The sequence below is a fragment of the Delphinus delphis genome, chromosome X, assembly GCF_949987515.2.
Source record: "Delphinus delphis chromosome X, mDelDel1.2, whole genome shotgun sequence".
Lineage (NCBI taxonomy): Eukaryota > Metazoa > Chordata > Mammalia > Artiodactyla > Delphinidae > Delphinus > Delphinus delphis.
In genome coordinates, this window is record NC_082704.1 from 10263468 (window position 1) to 10281147 (window position 17680).

The 17680-nt window shown below is 42.6% G+C and overlaps 1 protein-coding gene across 1 annotated transcript in view; it reads right to left on the reverse strand.

Moving 5' to 3' along the window:
- Positions 1-17339, reverse strand: part of F9 (coagulation factor IX) — a 29712-nt gene extending 12373 nt beyond the window's left edge. Inside the window, exons 1-5 of the mRNA XM_060002331.1 lie at positions 17099-17339; positions 11958-12121; positions 11736-11760; positions 6983-7096; positions 486-614 (exon numbers count right to left, since the gene is read on the reverse strand). Coding sequence (XP_059858314.1) covers positions 486-614; positions 6983-7096; positions 11736-11760; positions 11958-12121; positions 17099-17186 — 520 coding nt within the window. The 5' untranslated portion in view covers positions 17187-17339. The remainder of the gene's footprint in view (positions 1-485; positions 615-6982; positions 7097-11735; positions 11761-11957; positions 12122-17098) is intronic.
- Between the last annotated feature and the right edge of the window lie 341 nt (positions 17340-17680).

Consider the following 17680-nt stretch of genomic DNA (forward strand, 5'->3'; position numbering starts at 1 on the left):
CCATGGCCGCTGGGCCTGCGCGTCTGGAGCCTGGGCTCCGCAGCGGGAGAGGCCACAGCAGTGAGAGACCCGCGTACCGCAAAAAAAAAAAAAAAAAAAAATCACTATCCTTGTACTAGAAGCCTATCAGTCAATCACGTACGTATATTTTATGTTATGGGATTACTACATTAATTTGACTTGGGGAATTACAAATAGGCATACAGAAATCACACAAATCGATTGCTTCATGATATAAAGGTCAGAGAAAAAAATCAGACAGAAAAGAATTCAAACTGAAGACAGTTGCAGAATTTCTATTTAAAATGATGATGCATTTTGAAAAATTAATTTGTCCAAGCTACTAGTCTTTTCTATGATTTCAAAAGGAAGTAGAAACAAGTAGGGCATAAAATTATGTAGGTTAGTTATAATGCAAAAAGTTCAAATATGGATTTGGAGAATGTATCTGCCGAGCTTAAAAAAAAACTTATTTAGATTTTGACCTGCTGGTTCGCAGGACTTTTGGTCTTCTGCAAGTCGGTATCCGGCAGTACAGGAACAAACCACCTTGTTATCAGCGCCCTTTTTACAAAACTGCTTGCATCTGCCATTCTTAATGCTGCATGTCGCATCTGAAAGAAAGCAGAATCAACAGCAATAGCATCATGTATTTTTTTTTAAAGATTTCTTTGATGTGGACCATTTTTAAAGTCTTTATTGAATTTGTTACAGTATTGCTTCTGCTTTATGTTTTGGTTTTTTGGCCACGAGACATGTGGCATCTTAGCTCCCTGACCAGGGATCGAACCCACACCCCCTGCATTGGAAGGGGAAGTCTTAACCACTGGACCACCAGGGAAGTCCCAGCAATAGCATCATTTAACATGCATTTCTAAAAAGTACATGAAACTACTGACTCCTGTACAGGTCAGATATAAGCTGGGGGCATTCATAGAGAGAAGTGTGTGAAGCTAAGCTTGAGCTAAGAGTAGGAAAAAAAAGATAAAATTCTTAATAAGGCATAAAAATGGTGGCAGCAATATATGTGATTTGGCATAAAACTGAAGTTGTAGATATACTACTTTCACAAAGTCATAGAGTGCAATGAAAAAAGCTGTTTATTAGAGTATAACATATTCCAAAAAGTACCCAGAATTTTGGAATAAGTTTTCACAAGGTGACTGCACTTATTTAAACAGTAAACAGATCAGTACATAGGACGTTATCAACACCCCAGAAGCTCTCCTGATTCCCCCTTCTGGTCACTATTTCCTCCTTCCCAAAGTTACCATTACCCTGACTTCTAACAGGGCATTAGTTTTGCCTGTTCACGAAGTTTATATAAGGAGACGTTCCCAATATGTACTCCTCTGTGTCTTTCAGTTAACATTTTGTCTGTGAGCTTCATCCATGTTGTTCTGTATAGCTATAGTTCATCTGCATGCTGTGTAGTATATTCCATTGTATGAATATTACTACCTTCATTCATCCATTTTACTGTGGGTGAATATTTGAGTTGAGTTTCCAGTTTTTGGCTCTTATGTATAATGCTGTAATGAACATTCTTGTACATATCTTCTGGTAACATATGCTTGCATATTTACTGGATATATACTCATGAGTGCAATGATTGGACCATGTGTTCAGGTTTAGTAGATACTACCAAGTAGTCTTCTAAGATAATTGTACAAATTTGGATTCCCACCATCAGCGTATGAGAGTTCCAGTTACTGGATATATGTATTGCGGATATCTTCTCCCACTCTTGACTTACCTTTTCACCCTAAATAGTATATTTTGCTGAATAGAAGTGCCTGGTTTTAATATAATCCAGTTTTTCAAAGCAAACTTGAAGCTGGCTGACGTATGTGTCCACACAAGAGAATGAAATAGGGTCCTTTAAGGGAGCTAAATGCCTGAAACGCTATGTGTTGACAATGATAAGCATTCTACTGGCTCATATTTTCTTTACTCTCCTATACAATCTCCCTTATTAATATAAAATATCTTTCTTTGTCTCATACAATGCCTTTTGTCGGGATTCTGTTTTATCTGACATTAAGATAGCTTTGCCAGTTTCTTTTTGTTAGCATTTACCTGGCAAATGTTTTCCCATCCTTTTATTTTAGCCTCCTGGTAGAGTTTTATTTTAGTATCTCTTTTATCAACAGCATGCAATTAGATTTTTAACTCCAGGCTGAAAATTGTCATTAACCCCAATTCACATTAACTGTGATTCCTGATATATTTGGCTTGTTCCTGCCATCTCATTTTCCATTTTCTAATTTGCGTGCTTTCCCTTTGTTTCTCTGATGCGATCTCAATAACAGGAAGTAGCAGGTTTAGGGCTTGCTGGCTGAGACCTGCTGAGTTAAGAGAAACAGGCTCTGCCCTTGGGCCTATTTCTGTCTCTAGAGCAGCATAGGAACACAGTGAATGGAAGGCACCTTCCCCCTTACCTACAGGCTCAACAGCAGTACAGCCTTCAAGAGAAATGCTCACTTGTCAGTGCAGTTAGAACTTGGAGAGTTTGAACATGAGCGGCTGTGTTAGCCACCTCTTTGTGCACCACCTTAGTCCCCACCAGCCTCACCCACGTCCGTCCCCAGCACCCTGGTGATCAGCTCTGCATGGACATCCGCTGGCCTCGTCCAGGTGCAGCCTTGAATGGCCTGGGCTCAGATCTGCACTGTGTGCCTCTCGCCTCTTAGCTTGGCGTTCCCGGGTTGATGCTGAGGCCTGGGATACCACGTGACCTCTAGGGGGCCCCAGCGTGTACAGCCTGGTGATGCAGGGGAGTTAAAGCCCCACAGGCTGAAGTATTGACCATCTGGAGAAGGGTGCTGATGGACAGATTCTTTCACCTCTTCTCCCTCCGAGGCTGACTCTCCTGAGGCCAGCTCACGTGGCTTCTTGGAAAACAGTCCCCGGAGATCAAACAGTCAGTTGCAGATGAGGATGGATGACTCCTTTTACTCTTGGTTCTCCTTTCCTTACTGCCTTACTCCCCCATCCCTTACTTTTGCCCCCCTAGAATTGCACACCCTAATAGATAAGCTTGTGTCAGAGACTCTTTTTTCCTGGGGGATTCCAGGCTAACCGAGTGACTATATGGTTTTGGAGTATATTATGGATTTTTGAGTGACAGATCTAAATTTTCTAATTACATTTTACATAGGTAGCATAGGCTAATGTAATGATTCGCTCATGTTCCTTACTGATACTTCAAGAAATAAGGGGAGGCAAATCAACCGTTACTAGGTGGACAAAGGAACCAGCCTGAGCTTTAACCTTCGCTACCAATAATCCACTAAGTGCATGATCCAAAAAGGTGGCACTTGATCCTTTTTATTTATGTATTTATTTTTTAAAGACCTTTCTCCTCACTACTGGTGATTACACTAGTGGTGATTACATCCCTGAGCTCTTCTCATGTTACTAGCAATCATTTCGTTGCTATAAAGCAACACTAGAGTGTTCAGCCAAATCAAATACCACCTGCAGGGAGTGTTCAGTCAATATGAGATTGTGCTGAGTTCACAGAGGTGGGTGGCAGGTGCTGACTACTTTGGTCCAGGCCATGCACAACGGGAATGGGTAAAGTCAGGGTGCTTTTCCCGATTCTGATGCGGCGTCCTTGGCTAGGTAACTAGACCTCTCTGTCATTTTCCTCATTCGTCATTGCTCTTTGCAGCCCAGTGTGTTGCCGCTGTTGCTGTCCTCTGGCTTGGTTTGCACACGCAGTGGGAAATATTGCTGTCCGACCAGCAGTCTTTTGACCTCAGGTAAAGAACTCGAGTCTGGAAAGAGAATAACAGCACGAGGAGTTCCAGTTGAGAGGTCTGTAGTCCTGGACCTCAGGGACAGTCACTGCGGGCCTCATTCATCAATTGCTTCTTGAGCACTCGGACGTCAGGCACTGTGTTGGGTGTGGGTTCTCCCTGGTCCTGGGGCTGATCTCAGTGCCTAGAATATCTGTGGAAGGACATGTCAGAGCATCTGTTCTTCTCCCTCCGTGTCAGCTAGCACAGATACCTCTTTCTAATTCCCCTCATGCCTACTACAAAGTTATCGTGTTCTGCTTCATTTTACTCTGCCTTCATCTTCCCTGGTATATTCAGGGATGGGAAAACCAAAGCTTGGACAAAAGATGTTCTGTTTAACCAGTGTATCACAGAATATGTTGTTGTTAGGCTAAACTCAAGATATTTTCTTTTTTCTACTCCATAGAAATACGCAGTAAATTAGTAGTGTCTGTGACGTGTTAGCGAAACGAAAAATATAAAAAAGTGTTTATATGCTTGATTTTCTTTCCATCCTCTGTTACTGTGGGGAAATGCCTCTTGTACTCTTTAGAAGGGACAGGAATGACCAAGTTCTTATAGACTTTGATTTATCTGAAAAGGACTCAGATGTGATGTGTAGCTGGGCACATACAGTGGTCTTTATTCCAGCCAAAGGGACACAATAGCCAATTAATTGTTCTAACTAGAAAGCGTGCCCTGAATATTTGCACCTCTCTCCCCTGGAGAGGAGCCTGATGAACAAGAGAAGAGGAAAACAGCAAGGATTTAACAGTGGAAATCTCCTTCCCTTTCCGAGACAGGGTGAAGCAAGGGACTTGGGGCCCAGATACTCCATAAACTGTGTTGTTTTTCTAGCGGCTTTTGAGATTAGTTCTTAGTTCAGTTTGAAGCAACAGCTTAAAGGGGAGTTTGTATATGCTTTTGCTTTCCTCTAGTGTTTGAGGTAAAGAGCTTTTTGAGAGAATTCCCACTTTGTTCCTGAACTAAGCAAGCTGGGAGGATTTTTCTAAACCTTGATCAGATGGGCTGGGGGAGCTCAAGACACCCTAGAGGCCAGGTGTAGTGGTGGCTGCAGTGTCACTGCAGAGCCCTGACCAAACCAAAACGTGGGGAACCCGAAAGGCCTGAGATGGTGCCCGTTGTAGACCTAGCACTCTTGCTGTGTAGACTGTAGCCTCACACACGTAGCAAAACCTGTTATAGCAGTTTTGTGCTTATAGCTACATTCCTCAGGGCTCTTTGCCTCTTTTAAAGTGTCTTTATTTTTAAACTAAAGACATTTAGGAATATTTAATACCAAACACTCTTTTCAGTTATACTTTGCTACCACATGCCCTGCATTCTTAACAGAGACCAGTTGAGTCGTTCATTCCCTCAGCTCCAATAGTTATATTATTTAAGCTGATACTCCATCAGTTTCTGTAGGTTTCCATGATAGCAGAATCGGATTTATCTAGGTCAATCTGAACTTGAAATTATAACCTTTCAGATGAAAGTAGCACTTCAGAGGTGTTGAGCCAATGAACACACCCATAGGAAAGGGAACCCAGACATCGGTTTGTCCCCATGCTGGGAAGCCTGCAGGAGTGGGAGTCCAAGCCTGGGGTACAGTTCATCCACCTGCATCTCCTTTTTTCTTTTTCTTTTTTAAATGTTTTTGCCCTGCCACCTTTTCTTTTTCCTATCTTCTATTCCTTTTTATCTTTTGGATCTCAAAGGAAGATGATCAATGGATTTCTCTTTAGCACTGAAAGGATTTCTGAACAGCATTAGAGATGACTTTTTCCCTTCTCAATAGGACAAGTGCAGCTGCTGCGTTTCATTTTGTTTTATGCCCTTTTCATCTGTGTGTCAGGTGGGTTGCCATAACGCCTTAATAGAGTCTTGCTAATTTTCTACTCTTTGCCCTTAGTCATGTAGCCTGTGGTGTTAGTCATGTAGCCTGTGGTGTTAAATTCTTTCCCTAGGACTGCATCTCTATTCTTCTGGAGTTTCAGAGGAGAAAGAGAACCCGTCATTAGCACTGTATGCTTTTCACAATCAGATACCAGTAATCCTGCATCCAGAGGTAATAAACAAGTAGGTAAAGGACTTTGGGGTTTACTGTTCCAGTTGCCAAAATCTCAGAACAAAAAGATTCTAGGATATGCAAAGAAAAGATGCACAGTGATCCTAGATTTTCTATGTAATTCTTTCAGCGTAATCAGTATAGTCAAATTCAGGAATGAGTTTTGATTTTTGTCAACAAATTTCATATGTGAAGTGGTTCGTATGCGTGGAGAAGTGCCTAGCATATGGGAGAATTGGCCTTCCCATACCCCAATTCTTTACTTAGTTGACTTCCACTGCTTTTGTTGATAGCAATTTAGTCACGAGTTCTAACAATTTTATGGGTCAGTTTTCTTTGTGTTTTGTGGGTAGCAGTTAGAAGAATGGGTTTTGGCCAAACCAACTGAAGTTCAAGTCCTGGCTCAACTGTTTACTGCTTCTGTGATTTTTGAGCTGTTTGAGCTGCACTTTTCTCATTTGCGTAGAATGGAGAGGATAATGGTGCTGACTACATGTGGTTGTATTGAGGATGAATATGCTAATGGAACATCATTACCACTTCCTACTAGCTACCAAATCTTACTATTGTTCTTCATCTTGTTTCTTGAGCACATCCTGGAAACTATGACTGCAGATAAAATGAATGTTTATAAGCTTTGAAAGTATGTTTTATACAATGGAATATTATTCAGTCTTCAAAAAGAAGGAAATTCTGTCATAATCAACAACATGGATGAGCCTGAAGGACATTATGGTAAATGAAACAAGCCAGTCTTAGAAGGACAAATGCTGCATGATTCCACTTATATGAGATGTCTAAAAATAGTCCAACACATAGAAGCAGAGAATACAATGGTGCTTGCCAGGGGCCAGGGGGAGGGGAAAATGGGGAGTTGTTGTTTAGCAGGTATCAAGTTTCAGTTATGCAAGAGGAATAAGGTCTAGATGTCTGCTGTACCCCATAGAGCCTAGAGTTAGCAGTACTGTATCATACACTTCAAAATTTGTTGAGTGTAGATCTCATGTAAATGGTTCTTTACCATAATTTAAGAGAAAATTATGATACATACACATTGCATTTTCCAGTTGCATCTGGTTTCAAAGGGAAATTTTGAACCACGAGTAATCCAAAGATAGTTACTTACCTAATTCACAGTTTTTTCCTTCAAATCCAACTTGACACCAACATTCATAGGAATTAATGTCATCCTTGCACAGGCCACCATTTAAACATGGATTGGACTCACACTGATCTCCATCTTCGAGATAGATTAAGAAGTTGAATTAGCAGATCCATTGCTTAGAATGCTTAGTCTTCCCTGCACAGACTCATGGAGAGGGGAGCCTGATTTTAGGGTCAGAGCAAGACTGCTGACCTGGAAACCAGCTGCTTATGGGATGTCCCTGTCTTCCTAAGTTTCTAAAAACAAGTAAAGGTTCTTAGGCTAACATTGTCCTAGGAAATGGCCCCGAGGAAGGCATGTACATTGTTTATGTACCTGAAGGGAGGAGGAAGAGGGAAAAGAACGTCTGAATATAGAGATGTACTCTATCAGCAGAGTGTGAGAAGAATTTTCAATCCTTCCTTATCGAACGATGATATAGTTAATTCTCAATGAAATCACATTGCTTCAACAATCATCTATGTGTTGTACAAGGCTTGCTCTGTCACAGGTCTTGTAGAGCAAGCTGAGCTAGGTAACAGCAACTCCACTCATGAGCTTGGTAACAGATAGCAACTCCACTCAGGGACCTGGCAGCCTAGGCATGGCGCACATGCATCCACTTCCTCATCTTATCACTTCACTTTTTTTTTTTTTTTTGCGGTATGCGGGCCTCTCACTGTTGTGGCCTCTCCCGTTGTGGAGCACAGGCTCTGGACGCGCAGGCCCAGCGGCTATGGCTCACGGGCCCAGCCGCTCCGTGGCATGTGGGATCCTCCCGGACCGGGGCACGAACCCACGTCCCCTGCATCGGCAGGCGGACTCTCAACCACTGCGCCACCAGGGAAGCCCCTATCACTTCACTTTTAAGCAGAGTATGCAGTGATCATTCCAAACAGTACAAAAGATGCTTTACTCCTGAAAGATATTCTACTGTCTGTGATTAGGTCCCAGATGGTTTGGTAAAGTGAGAAACAACTTTCAATACAAAGAATTAAAAAAGAAAAAGTTCTGAAAATGTGCTTTATTTATATATAGATTGGTTATGTTTCCTTCCCACCTTTCCTGAAGTTTCTACATTTGCAGAGTTCTGGAGAGCCTTTGAGAATACTGGTCATCAGAAAACAGCAGGAAGGAATAGGTAAGAGGGGAAGGGTCAGGATGTGGAGGGAGCCTTTAAGTCTGGTTTCTGAGAGCTCTGCCTCCATCCGTACTTCTAAGGAAGCTTCAGGAGAAAGGGATGCATAGAGCCAAAAGGGAGGCTGGTGTGCACTGTGAGCTGAGAGAGAGCCCTGAAGAAAACTGGGAGCAAGATCAGCAAGGCTTAATGTATGAGTAACAAAAGAGTAAGTGATAAAGATGGTGTAAGAATAAAACAGTGAACGAAAGGGGGCAATTTAAGAGAAATTTCTAATGGTCGTTCATATTTTAGAGCCAAGCTCCATGACATCTAGTGTGTGGCCCCCTGCCTGCTCTAGGGACAGCAGGAGAGTGTCTGTCGTGCTCGCTGTCAGGAGCATGTGTCTAGGTCCCACTGGCTGGGGGTTAGCACCCCTTTCTTAGGAATAGTCCCTCTCTGGAAAACTGCTTGTTGTAAAAATTAGACCTTGCCCCCTCTGCCCCTTGATCCAGTGTGCTTTTGCACAGATACTTCAGTTTGTTCCAATTCTATAAAAACAAAATACGTTATCTCTGGTTTATTATTATTGATGTTCAGAACTGGTCCAAAAAAACGAGCCACATTTGCACTTTATATTACAGACCAACGGAGCTGAATTATTTAGGATGTTTCACTGAAAGGCTCTGGGCTTGCAGCCAGCTACACAGCAACTCATTTGCTGAGACATATCTTTAAAATGAGTGTCATTTCATCCCGCATTTAGTCCTCCTTTGGGTGCTTGTCTGTGTGTACTTCGGGCTGAAGCAAAGCCACAGACTGTAGGGGTCAAAGACAACAAGGGACAAGACCTTGCCAAGTGAGAGCTTCCTGTTTAAGCCTACCAGGCGGTGGTTTAATGAATAACTGCATTTAGATTTGAAGGCCGGGAGGGGTAATAGAGAAAGTGGGGATTGGGCAGTGGAGAATTTGGCTGCTCTTCTGGGCTCCATGACTCCCTAGCTGGGTGACCTTTGACAAGTCATTTAACCTCCCTAAATCTCAGTTTCTTCTTCTGTAAAATGAGGTTCATAGTGCTTTGCTCACAGGGTTGGTGTGAGGATTAAAGGTGACAGGCGCTCTGTAAAGGGCTGGGCAGATGCTGGTTAATGTGGTTGGGTGATGTTTCCTCTTCACCAGGCTCCTTACTTGGTGAGATGATGGAAGAGAGTAGGGCAGGAGTGAGGGGCCTGCGACCCTACCATGTGAGAAAGCCCATACAGGGAGAAACAGCATAGACTATTTTGGGGGGGTTGGGAATCTCGACTGCAAAGTGAAAAGAAGCCGTAGAGTTGGGTTTTCTTTTTCTCTTTTCTTGTTTTTTTATTTTTAGCAGACAAAGCAGTAGTGACAGTGTAAAAAATTAATAAACGGAAACCTCAGTTAAGTAGAGTCAAGAGGGACTTCCCTGGTGGTGCAGTGGTTAAGAATCCGCCTGCCAGTGCAAGGGACACGGGTTCGAGCCCTGGTCCGGGAAGATCCCACATGCCGCGGAGCAACTAAGCCCGTGCGCCACAACTACTGAGCCTGCGCTCTAGAGCCCGCGAGCCACAACTACTGAGCCCATGTGCCACAACTACTGAAGCCCTCGCGCCTAGATCCCGTGCTCCTCAACAAGAGAAGCCACCGCAGTGAGAAGCCCGCGCACCACAAGGAAGAGTAGCCCCCGCTCGCCGCAACTGGAGAAAGCCCGCCTGCAGCAACGAAGACCCAACGCAGCGAAAAATAAATAAATAAATTTATTAAAAAAAAAAGTCAAGAGACTGGAGGGCAGAGCTCTCATGCCCTATGACAATAGCAGAGCCCAACGGGAAGAAGACAGACTCCTTTCTTGGCAAGGACTAAGCCAATGAAAAGCCAGGGACTCTTTGTTTACTGTAGCCCTCTTTACTTCCTTTTCGCCTCTCTGAAGGAGTTGTCTGTCCCCTACCATGCAGGGACTTGCACGTGGCTCATGGTGGTTGTAGACCCTGAATTGCAATTCTCTGCTGATCCTGAATAAACCCATCTTTGCTGGAGTCTGTTTGTTTCAGGTCAACAACAGAATCATGCCCTTGATGTTTTCCAGGTATCTTTACCTGAGTTACAGTAAACAACACAGCCTGTGACCTAGAAGTTAGGGAGCCAACTTCAAAATATGGTGTTTAAGAGGTACTGATGAACCTCTACTCACAGGTGGGGGGCCAACTGGGTGGGGGGGTGGGCAATGAAGGGACCATGAGAGTTTAAATGCAGCCAGGAATGTTTGGGGAGGAAAGGTAGAAATTGATTTGCTTTAAAATACAAGATTCAAAATTTTAAATAGATTAGAAATAGAGAATAAAAAGACTTATTTGGACTAACTGTAGGGCAATACCTTAGTAGAGAGTTGGCGTGGTAGCATTCATTACTAAGAACGAGGAAAGGCAGATAAAGCAAATGTAACAGAATGGACCTCTTCTTCCCTCATGATTTAAAAACAAAGTGGAGAAATTATGAGTTACAAGAGTATGAATAAGTCCATTAGTGTCTACAGAATAGAATCTGGGAAAATAGAACTGATGGAATTCAGTGAATTGGCTGTCCAGGTTAGTTTCTGTCCATGCAAATAGTCTTAGGTAAATCAAGCTGGGAAAGTTACACTGCCTCAAAATCCTGCTGCTGGATTTTAAATTAGTTTTAAAACTTAGTTGTCATTAAAGTTTTGACTTTTCCTCCTTTTGGTCAATTCATTCAACAAATATTTACTCAGTGCTTCTGTACCAGATACTGTTCGAGGTACTAGGACTACATCAATAAACAAAACAGTTGAATACCCCTGCCAACATGAAGCTTACATTCTAGTGAGGTGGGAGACATAAATAGTATACATAAGACCATTATATGATACCTCAGTGGTGAAAAGTGCTATGAAAAATAATAGAGCAGGATACGGTGTCTAAAGTGATGGGGTTATGGGGGGGCAGGTTGAAGTATTAATAGATGATCAAGGCAGGCTTCATTGAGAGGGTGACATTTGGGTAAAGACCTGAAGGAGGTGAGTGAGTGAGCCTAGGGGAACCTGGCAGAGGAACCTTCCACAGTAAAGGAACAATCAGGTCTAAGACTTTGAAATGGAAGCATTCCTAGAGCATGCAAGGAGCCGCAGCAGCCCAGGATGTGTGAGGAGGAGAGGAGGTCAGAGGGGCAGCGGGGAGGGAGGGGCTGGGCAATCAGGAGGGCCTTGCAGGCCGCCAGAAGGAGGAGCACTTTTAAGCAGTAGACATGTAAGTCAGTCAGCATTCTCTGATTCTCTGCTGAGGATGGCAAACTCTCATTCAGTCCCAGATGCAATTCTCTTTGGTCTCTCCCTTCCAGATTCCTGGGGTGGAACGATGTTCCTTTTGAAGCCCTAGGAAGAAGTAAGCGTATCTGCCAGAGGATATCTCCCACACTGGCATAAACCTGGAGTCTCTCACCATTCAATTTTGGGTAAAAAGAGTTGGACTTATTTTTCTGAGCCCTTTTGACACAGTTTAATATATTATCTGTTTACACAGAAGAAAAAAATACATAATTCTCAAATGTTTCGTATACTAGAGGATAAAATGAATTGCTTACCAACATATTGCTTCCAAAATTCAGTCTATAACGAAAAAGAAGACAAGTTAATGGTACTATTTAAAATGTTTTCGATTTGATTCCTTCTCTATTATAACATTTGTAAAACACGTGTATGTATAGATATTTTAAAATTCCAAAGAGAAGTATGGTCCCCCCACCTTTTCTTTTTAAAGGTTTTCTATTCTTTGCATCTGAAGGATGTTATGTGGAAATACTCACAGTTTTCTCAGTGTTTTCAAAAACTTCTCGTGCTTCTTCAAAACTACACTTTTCTTCTATACATTCTCTCTCAAGGTTCCCTCGAACAAACTCTTCCAATTTACCTGAATTATACCTCTTCGGCCGATTCAGAATTTTGGTGGCATTTTCACGATCAAGAAAAACTGAAATTTAAAAGAAAAAGAAAACATCATGAAAATTAAATACATCTCTTAAGAAAGGCTTTCTTTTTAATCCAAGTAATCCCAAAGCCAATTTATCTTTGGGGCATGGAGCCAAAATCTATGATGTTCTCATGGCACTGTATACACATGGAGATTTAGGAATTAAAATTCAATTTTACTCTTAGTCAAGAGAACTCTGGTAATGAAAGGTCAGATTTTCAATCATATTTGAATTTACTCTGGATGAAAAGGAAAGTTCTGAGATAAGCAGTTAACTTCACACTTTGTCATCATTTGAAAATAACTAATTGCAGATCCTTGCAAGGTGATCCATCACGCTGGCCGGGCTGTGCTTACAGGACGCAGTTGCCCAAATGACTTTGGAGCACATTTCCCTTGGAAGAGCAGAAGCCTAAATGCAACCCTGCTGTCTCTCACTAGATATTAAAGAAAAACCACTGCATTCATGTTTTTTTAACCTTCAGACTCACAGCACCTTAAGTTGGCACGTGTTCTAGGAATACCAGTGACATAAGTCTTTCTCTGGGATTCAGGATGTGGTTTATTTTAGCTCTGACTGTCTAGCCTGTTAGGAATGCACTCCTGAACTCTGGGATTGAGGTCCCTAACCTAATTCTCCACCCCAGCCCCTCCCCGCCACTCTCCATACCTCAGTCTCTTCTTTCTGTTTCACTCTCTGTCTCTGTGCGTGTTTCTCTCTAGATAGACAGATATAGATGTAGTATCTGTATCTATAACTAATAACAGGAACTCAAGAAGCTGCCTGGAGTTATTCCTTTCTTCTAGAGAGTGTCTGATACCATCTCAACAGGACGAGGTGTTTATAACGTGAACTCTCCAGGGCATTTTGGGACTGTTTTCTCATTAGCGCCAAAAAAAAAAAAAAAAAAAAAAGAAAGGAAAAGAAACAAACCGAAGTTCCTTATTTCCATTGCAGCTGTTCGCTTTATGGAGCCTTCTAGTCCCTTAACAGCCTCTCACTTTTCTCTTGCTCTTCAAGTCCCCTTGGGCTTTACTTTTTCCCTGAATTTAGCTTAGACTTCTTCTCTTCAACTCTTCCCTTGCCAACCTTCTCAGTTCCCTTCACCCCTTCTTCAGTGCTGCAATACCCCGCAATCCCAACCACTAGGTCAGTGCCGCCAGCTGCCTCTTCCTTCCCTTCCCAGGCAGCCAGGCGCCCTGGGAGAAAGCCACAAGCTGCAATTGGGTGCCACGGCATATCGACACCTCCCAGCCTCCACCAGGCCCTCCTCTCTGCTTGCCAGTTCATGTGCTTGGCCCTGGGCGCTCCTACAGTAGCATCTGTGTCTGTATCCATTTACAGTGTGGTCTAGTGGAAAAATAGGGGTTTGGAGTCAGAGCAGACACACCTGGATTTGAATCACATGTCTACCAGCTATTGGCAGTGAGATCTCAGGCAGGTCACATAAACTCTGCAGCTTAACTTTGTCAAGTGTAAATGGGTATAACAGTAGTATCATCAGACTACCTCCCAGCGTTGCTGACAGGATCAGTGAGATAATGTGTACAGGCTGGTGTATGTTGGTTTTCTCTCTTCCTTTCTACTCCTCTGTCTGGTCCGCCTCCCTAATTTTCTCAATTCCCTTTTTATTTAATGCACTTTTCTGTGGCTCTTTCTCTTCTTTACCGCCATCCATGTAATGAAACGACTACTGTCAGGATCAGCAATGACCTCCTAAAGGGTAATTTTGAGCTTCTGTATTTCCTGCCTGCTCTGAAACATTTCTAATTGTTGATCTTTCCGTCTTCAGGGTGCTCTTTTCATGAAATCACTCTCTCCTGGTTCTCCTCTTCGCTCTGATTCTTGTTATTCATCCACCACTTGCATCCATTCATTCCCCTTCTTCTGCTTGCCCCTTATATGTTCAGAGTTCTCCCAGGCTCCAGCCTCCAGCTTCAGCCTTGTCCCTCTTCACTCCATACATCCTTGCTAGGGCCAGGGCTGGGGTGAGGTAAACAAGGCCCCTAGGGCACAGAATCTACGGAGTCACTCTCTCTCAGTGTGTGCAAGTATGTTTATGCCCTGCTTGCCTCACCCTAGTCCAGCCCCGACTCAACACAATTTTCTGAGCACTCACTACTGCCAGGCACTGTACTAGGTGCCACAAGATCCATGCTCACTCCCTGGATCCTCACACACGTGGCTGTAACTACTGTCTATAGGACAGTGAGTTCCGAATATCCATCTCCAGTCAGATATATCTTCGGAATTCCAGATTGTCTTTCTTTGTAACTGTCCATTGTCATGTGGCTGATAAGAGCTGATGTTTATTTAATGCTTCTGATGTGCTGGACAATGTGCTTGGTGCTTTGCATCCATTATTTCATTCCCTTCTCACGGCAGTCCCATGAGAGAGGTGCTGTCGTCTCATTTTCGTAAATCAAAAACTCGGAGGTTCAGAGAGGTTAAGTGATTTGCCCCAAGTGATATATTAAAGTGTCAGAGCCAGAATTTAGACATTGGCAGTCAGACCACACAGTCCATGCTCTTAGGCACTGTGCTGTATCCCAAATGCTCAAGACATGGTCTTTCCACTTCCTCTAAACCCGTTCCCCTTCCATACCCAGGTGGTTAAGTCATATCATTTCTACTTCCTCAGTGTCACTTGCATTCCATTCCCTCTTCTCTGTCTGTACAGCTAATGTCCAGGTTCAGGCCCTCATGCCTTCCCTGGATGATTACAGTAGCCTCAAGACTGGTCTCCCCTTGTCTGGCCGCCCCTTCCTCACACAGGTCATGAGAATGTTGCCAGGCTGAGCAGCCTGAGTCAGCCATCAGTGGTATTCATGTTTACACTTCTGATGACTCCACATTGCATTCCGTTGTCCAAACTCCTTCATTTAGGGCCTTCCTTATCTGATGACCTGACCCTGCCTCACCTGTCATATTCAATATTGAAAACATACTTAGTTCCTGAAAGACCTCACATTCTTTGTGGATCTGGATCTCTGCACGTGAGTGATCCTCTCTTCACAGGATGACCTAGATCAGTCATTTAAGGAGAGAGTACCTACTTATTCTTTAAGACCCAGCTCAAAATATGGTCTCTCTGTCAGTGTCTCCCCAGTTAATGTGTTCCTTTCTCTGTGCCCCTTTAGCAGCTGGTATACATCTCCTCATGTTATATTGAAATCTCTCAGCTGACCTCATGGTACTTTAGGTCAAAGAGGGAATCTGGTTTATCCCCAAGCCCCTAGTACCTTGCCACAGTACCTGGCACCGTAGTAGTCACCTAGTTTTGTAAAGTTTTGTAAAGTGTGTGGACTGAAGCTGTCTTTCATTTATTTCATTCATTCATTCTAAATGAAAGACAGGTTGGGTCCATATGCTTTACAAAACTGAATTGGTTTTATGGAACACATTTGATTTCAAAATTCTAAATTGATACAATAATATCTAAGGGCAGCAGCCATGAAAATGCAACATCTCAGAAAATCATTCATAGAAACTGCTTTTAGAAGCCAGTGGTGGTTCAACAGTAGAGGAGAGCACTGCATCAACACTGTCCGTCCTTAGGGAAGGCGCCTTGGTGCTCTGCTCAAGGACCTATTATCTCTGACTAAGGTGACTCTGGAATCACACTGCCTTTCTCCTCACCATTGTCTGAGGGTCATATATTTAACCTCCCTTCGGGCTTATCTCTTCTAGTCATTATTTCCCAAGCTGTGAAATCCTAGTCCTTCTTTTTTTCTCTGAATCTATCCTTTTTCCTACATCTGAGGTTTCAAGGGGGCAGCAGTCCTCTTAAAATTTACTCCATCATCTCAGCACTTATCTTGAAGGAAGGGTTTGGATCCTTTGTCCTCCTAGATTTCACACTGATGAGATGTGTGTAAAGACTTAGCATTCTGTCCTACTTTGTGAGTGTTCACGCTGAATTTCTTTATTGTTTGACTCTAGCCAGTTTGCTGGCTTGATTTAACCTCTGCATTCTCGCACCATTATTTCTGCATTTCAGTGTGACATCATGTCTGGAGTGGGAACCTCGGGCCAGTCTGCTTTCTGGGGATGCTTAGGGTTGGCACCCCTGATCCTCCACTGTCAGCTACTAGATTTGATCATAATAGGTTGACAAGTAAGTGTGATAAATGCTTCCTGTGAGAACATGCTGTTTGTCTAAATGGGGTAATTTCTTCCCTATGTGCCTGCCTTTGGGGAATGCATAAAGTCAGTAAAGTTGTGGAAAAAAACCAAGTGATGTAAATTGCTTTAACTAAGTTCCTACTCGACATCAATTCTTGTACTTGCTTTGCTGTCCTAAGAGCTCAAGTGAGTACTGAGTTTCCCCCTGTATTAACTCCGAGATGTTTAGAATCAGACAAAATAATTTCTTCCTCACCCATGGAAAACTTCAGTGATAAATAACAACTTACTAATGAAAGGTTTGTATTTTAACTAAAACTTTCAATTGAAGGTATATAATTTTATAGACTAAAAATTAGAGGCATGACTCATTAAATAGTTATAAAGTTTTGAATCACATCATGTCTTAAAATCAAACTTTGTGTGTAAATAAAACCATTGTTTTTGCTTTAATGTTTCCCATTTTGATCTCAAAATAATGAGTTAAAACCCCACAAAATGACAGTTAATTTTTTCTCCACATTCGGCTGTTTCCTTGTTAAAACATTTCCCCCTTTTATTTATTTTTTTAACCAAGGAGATGACTTTTCCAAGGAATTACATTGTCAAATTATAAGCCCAACAGTGTCCATTAAAAAAATGTACTATAAACATTGTAAATCTATTTAGTTTTAAAAATGAGGAAGAACCAGCACCAGAGAACTAGTACTCACCAACCCACATGCTAACTAGTAGAATCTTAAACATTGTGGTCAAATCCTGTAATCATTATTTAATGAAGAAGACAGCCCCAGACGTTTCTATATCTAAAAGCCAAGCACATTGAATGTATCTTTATAAAGGAAACAAACCTGTACATTCAGCACTGAGTAGATATCCTAAAAGGCAGATGGTGACGAGGCCCGGTGATTCTGCCATGATCATGTTCAGGCACCGCATAACCTTTGCTAGTAGATTGTGCAAGTAGCAAGGTTGACAATTGTTCCAAAGTACAAGCTGAGCTGTATTTACTTCTGGGAAACAATGTCCATCTCCCTCAGTGGGTCTTTGGGCTGTTTCCGATGTCCTCTTGGGTTAAATGAAGAGAGGAGGCAGTGGCCATTGTTAAACTTCACCTCTGATTCCATGGGCTTCTGTCACTGTGGCTGATCTGAGGCTGAAACAGGAAGTGACCCATCATTAGAATAGGGGGAGGTATAATGTGGCTGCAGTTGCTGTGGCAGCAAAATTCATCATAGGATCCATCTTATCCTTGTCAGGGAGCATTAATGTCTTATAGTTGAAAGGTAAAGAGATGGAAAGAATGAAGTCATTTTGTCACCCACCTTAAAACGTCACCACTGCTGATAATCTCGAGTCACCTGGTGGATCCTTTATGTTCCTCCTCGTAACAAGGAGCTTATAAACTTTGTTGTGCTGTGTACCCATATGGT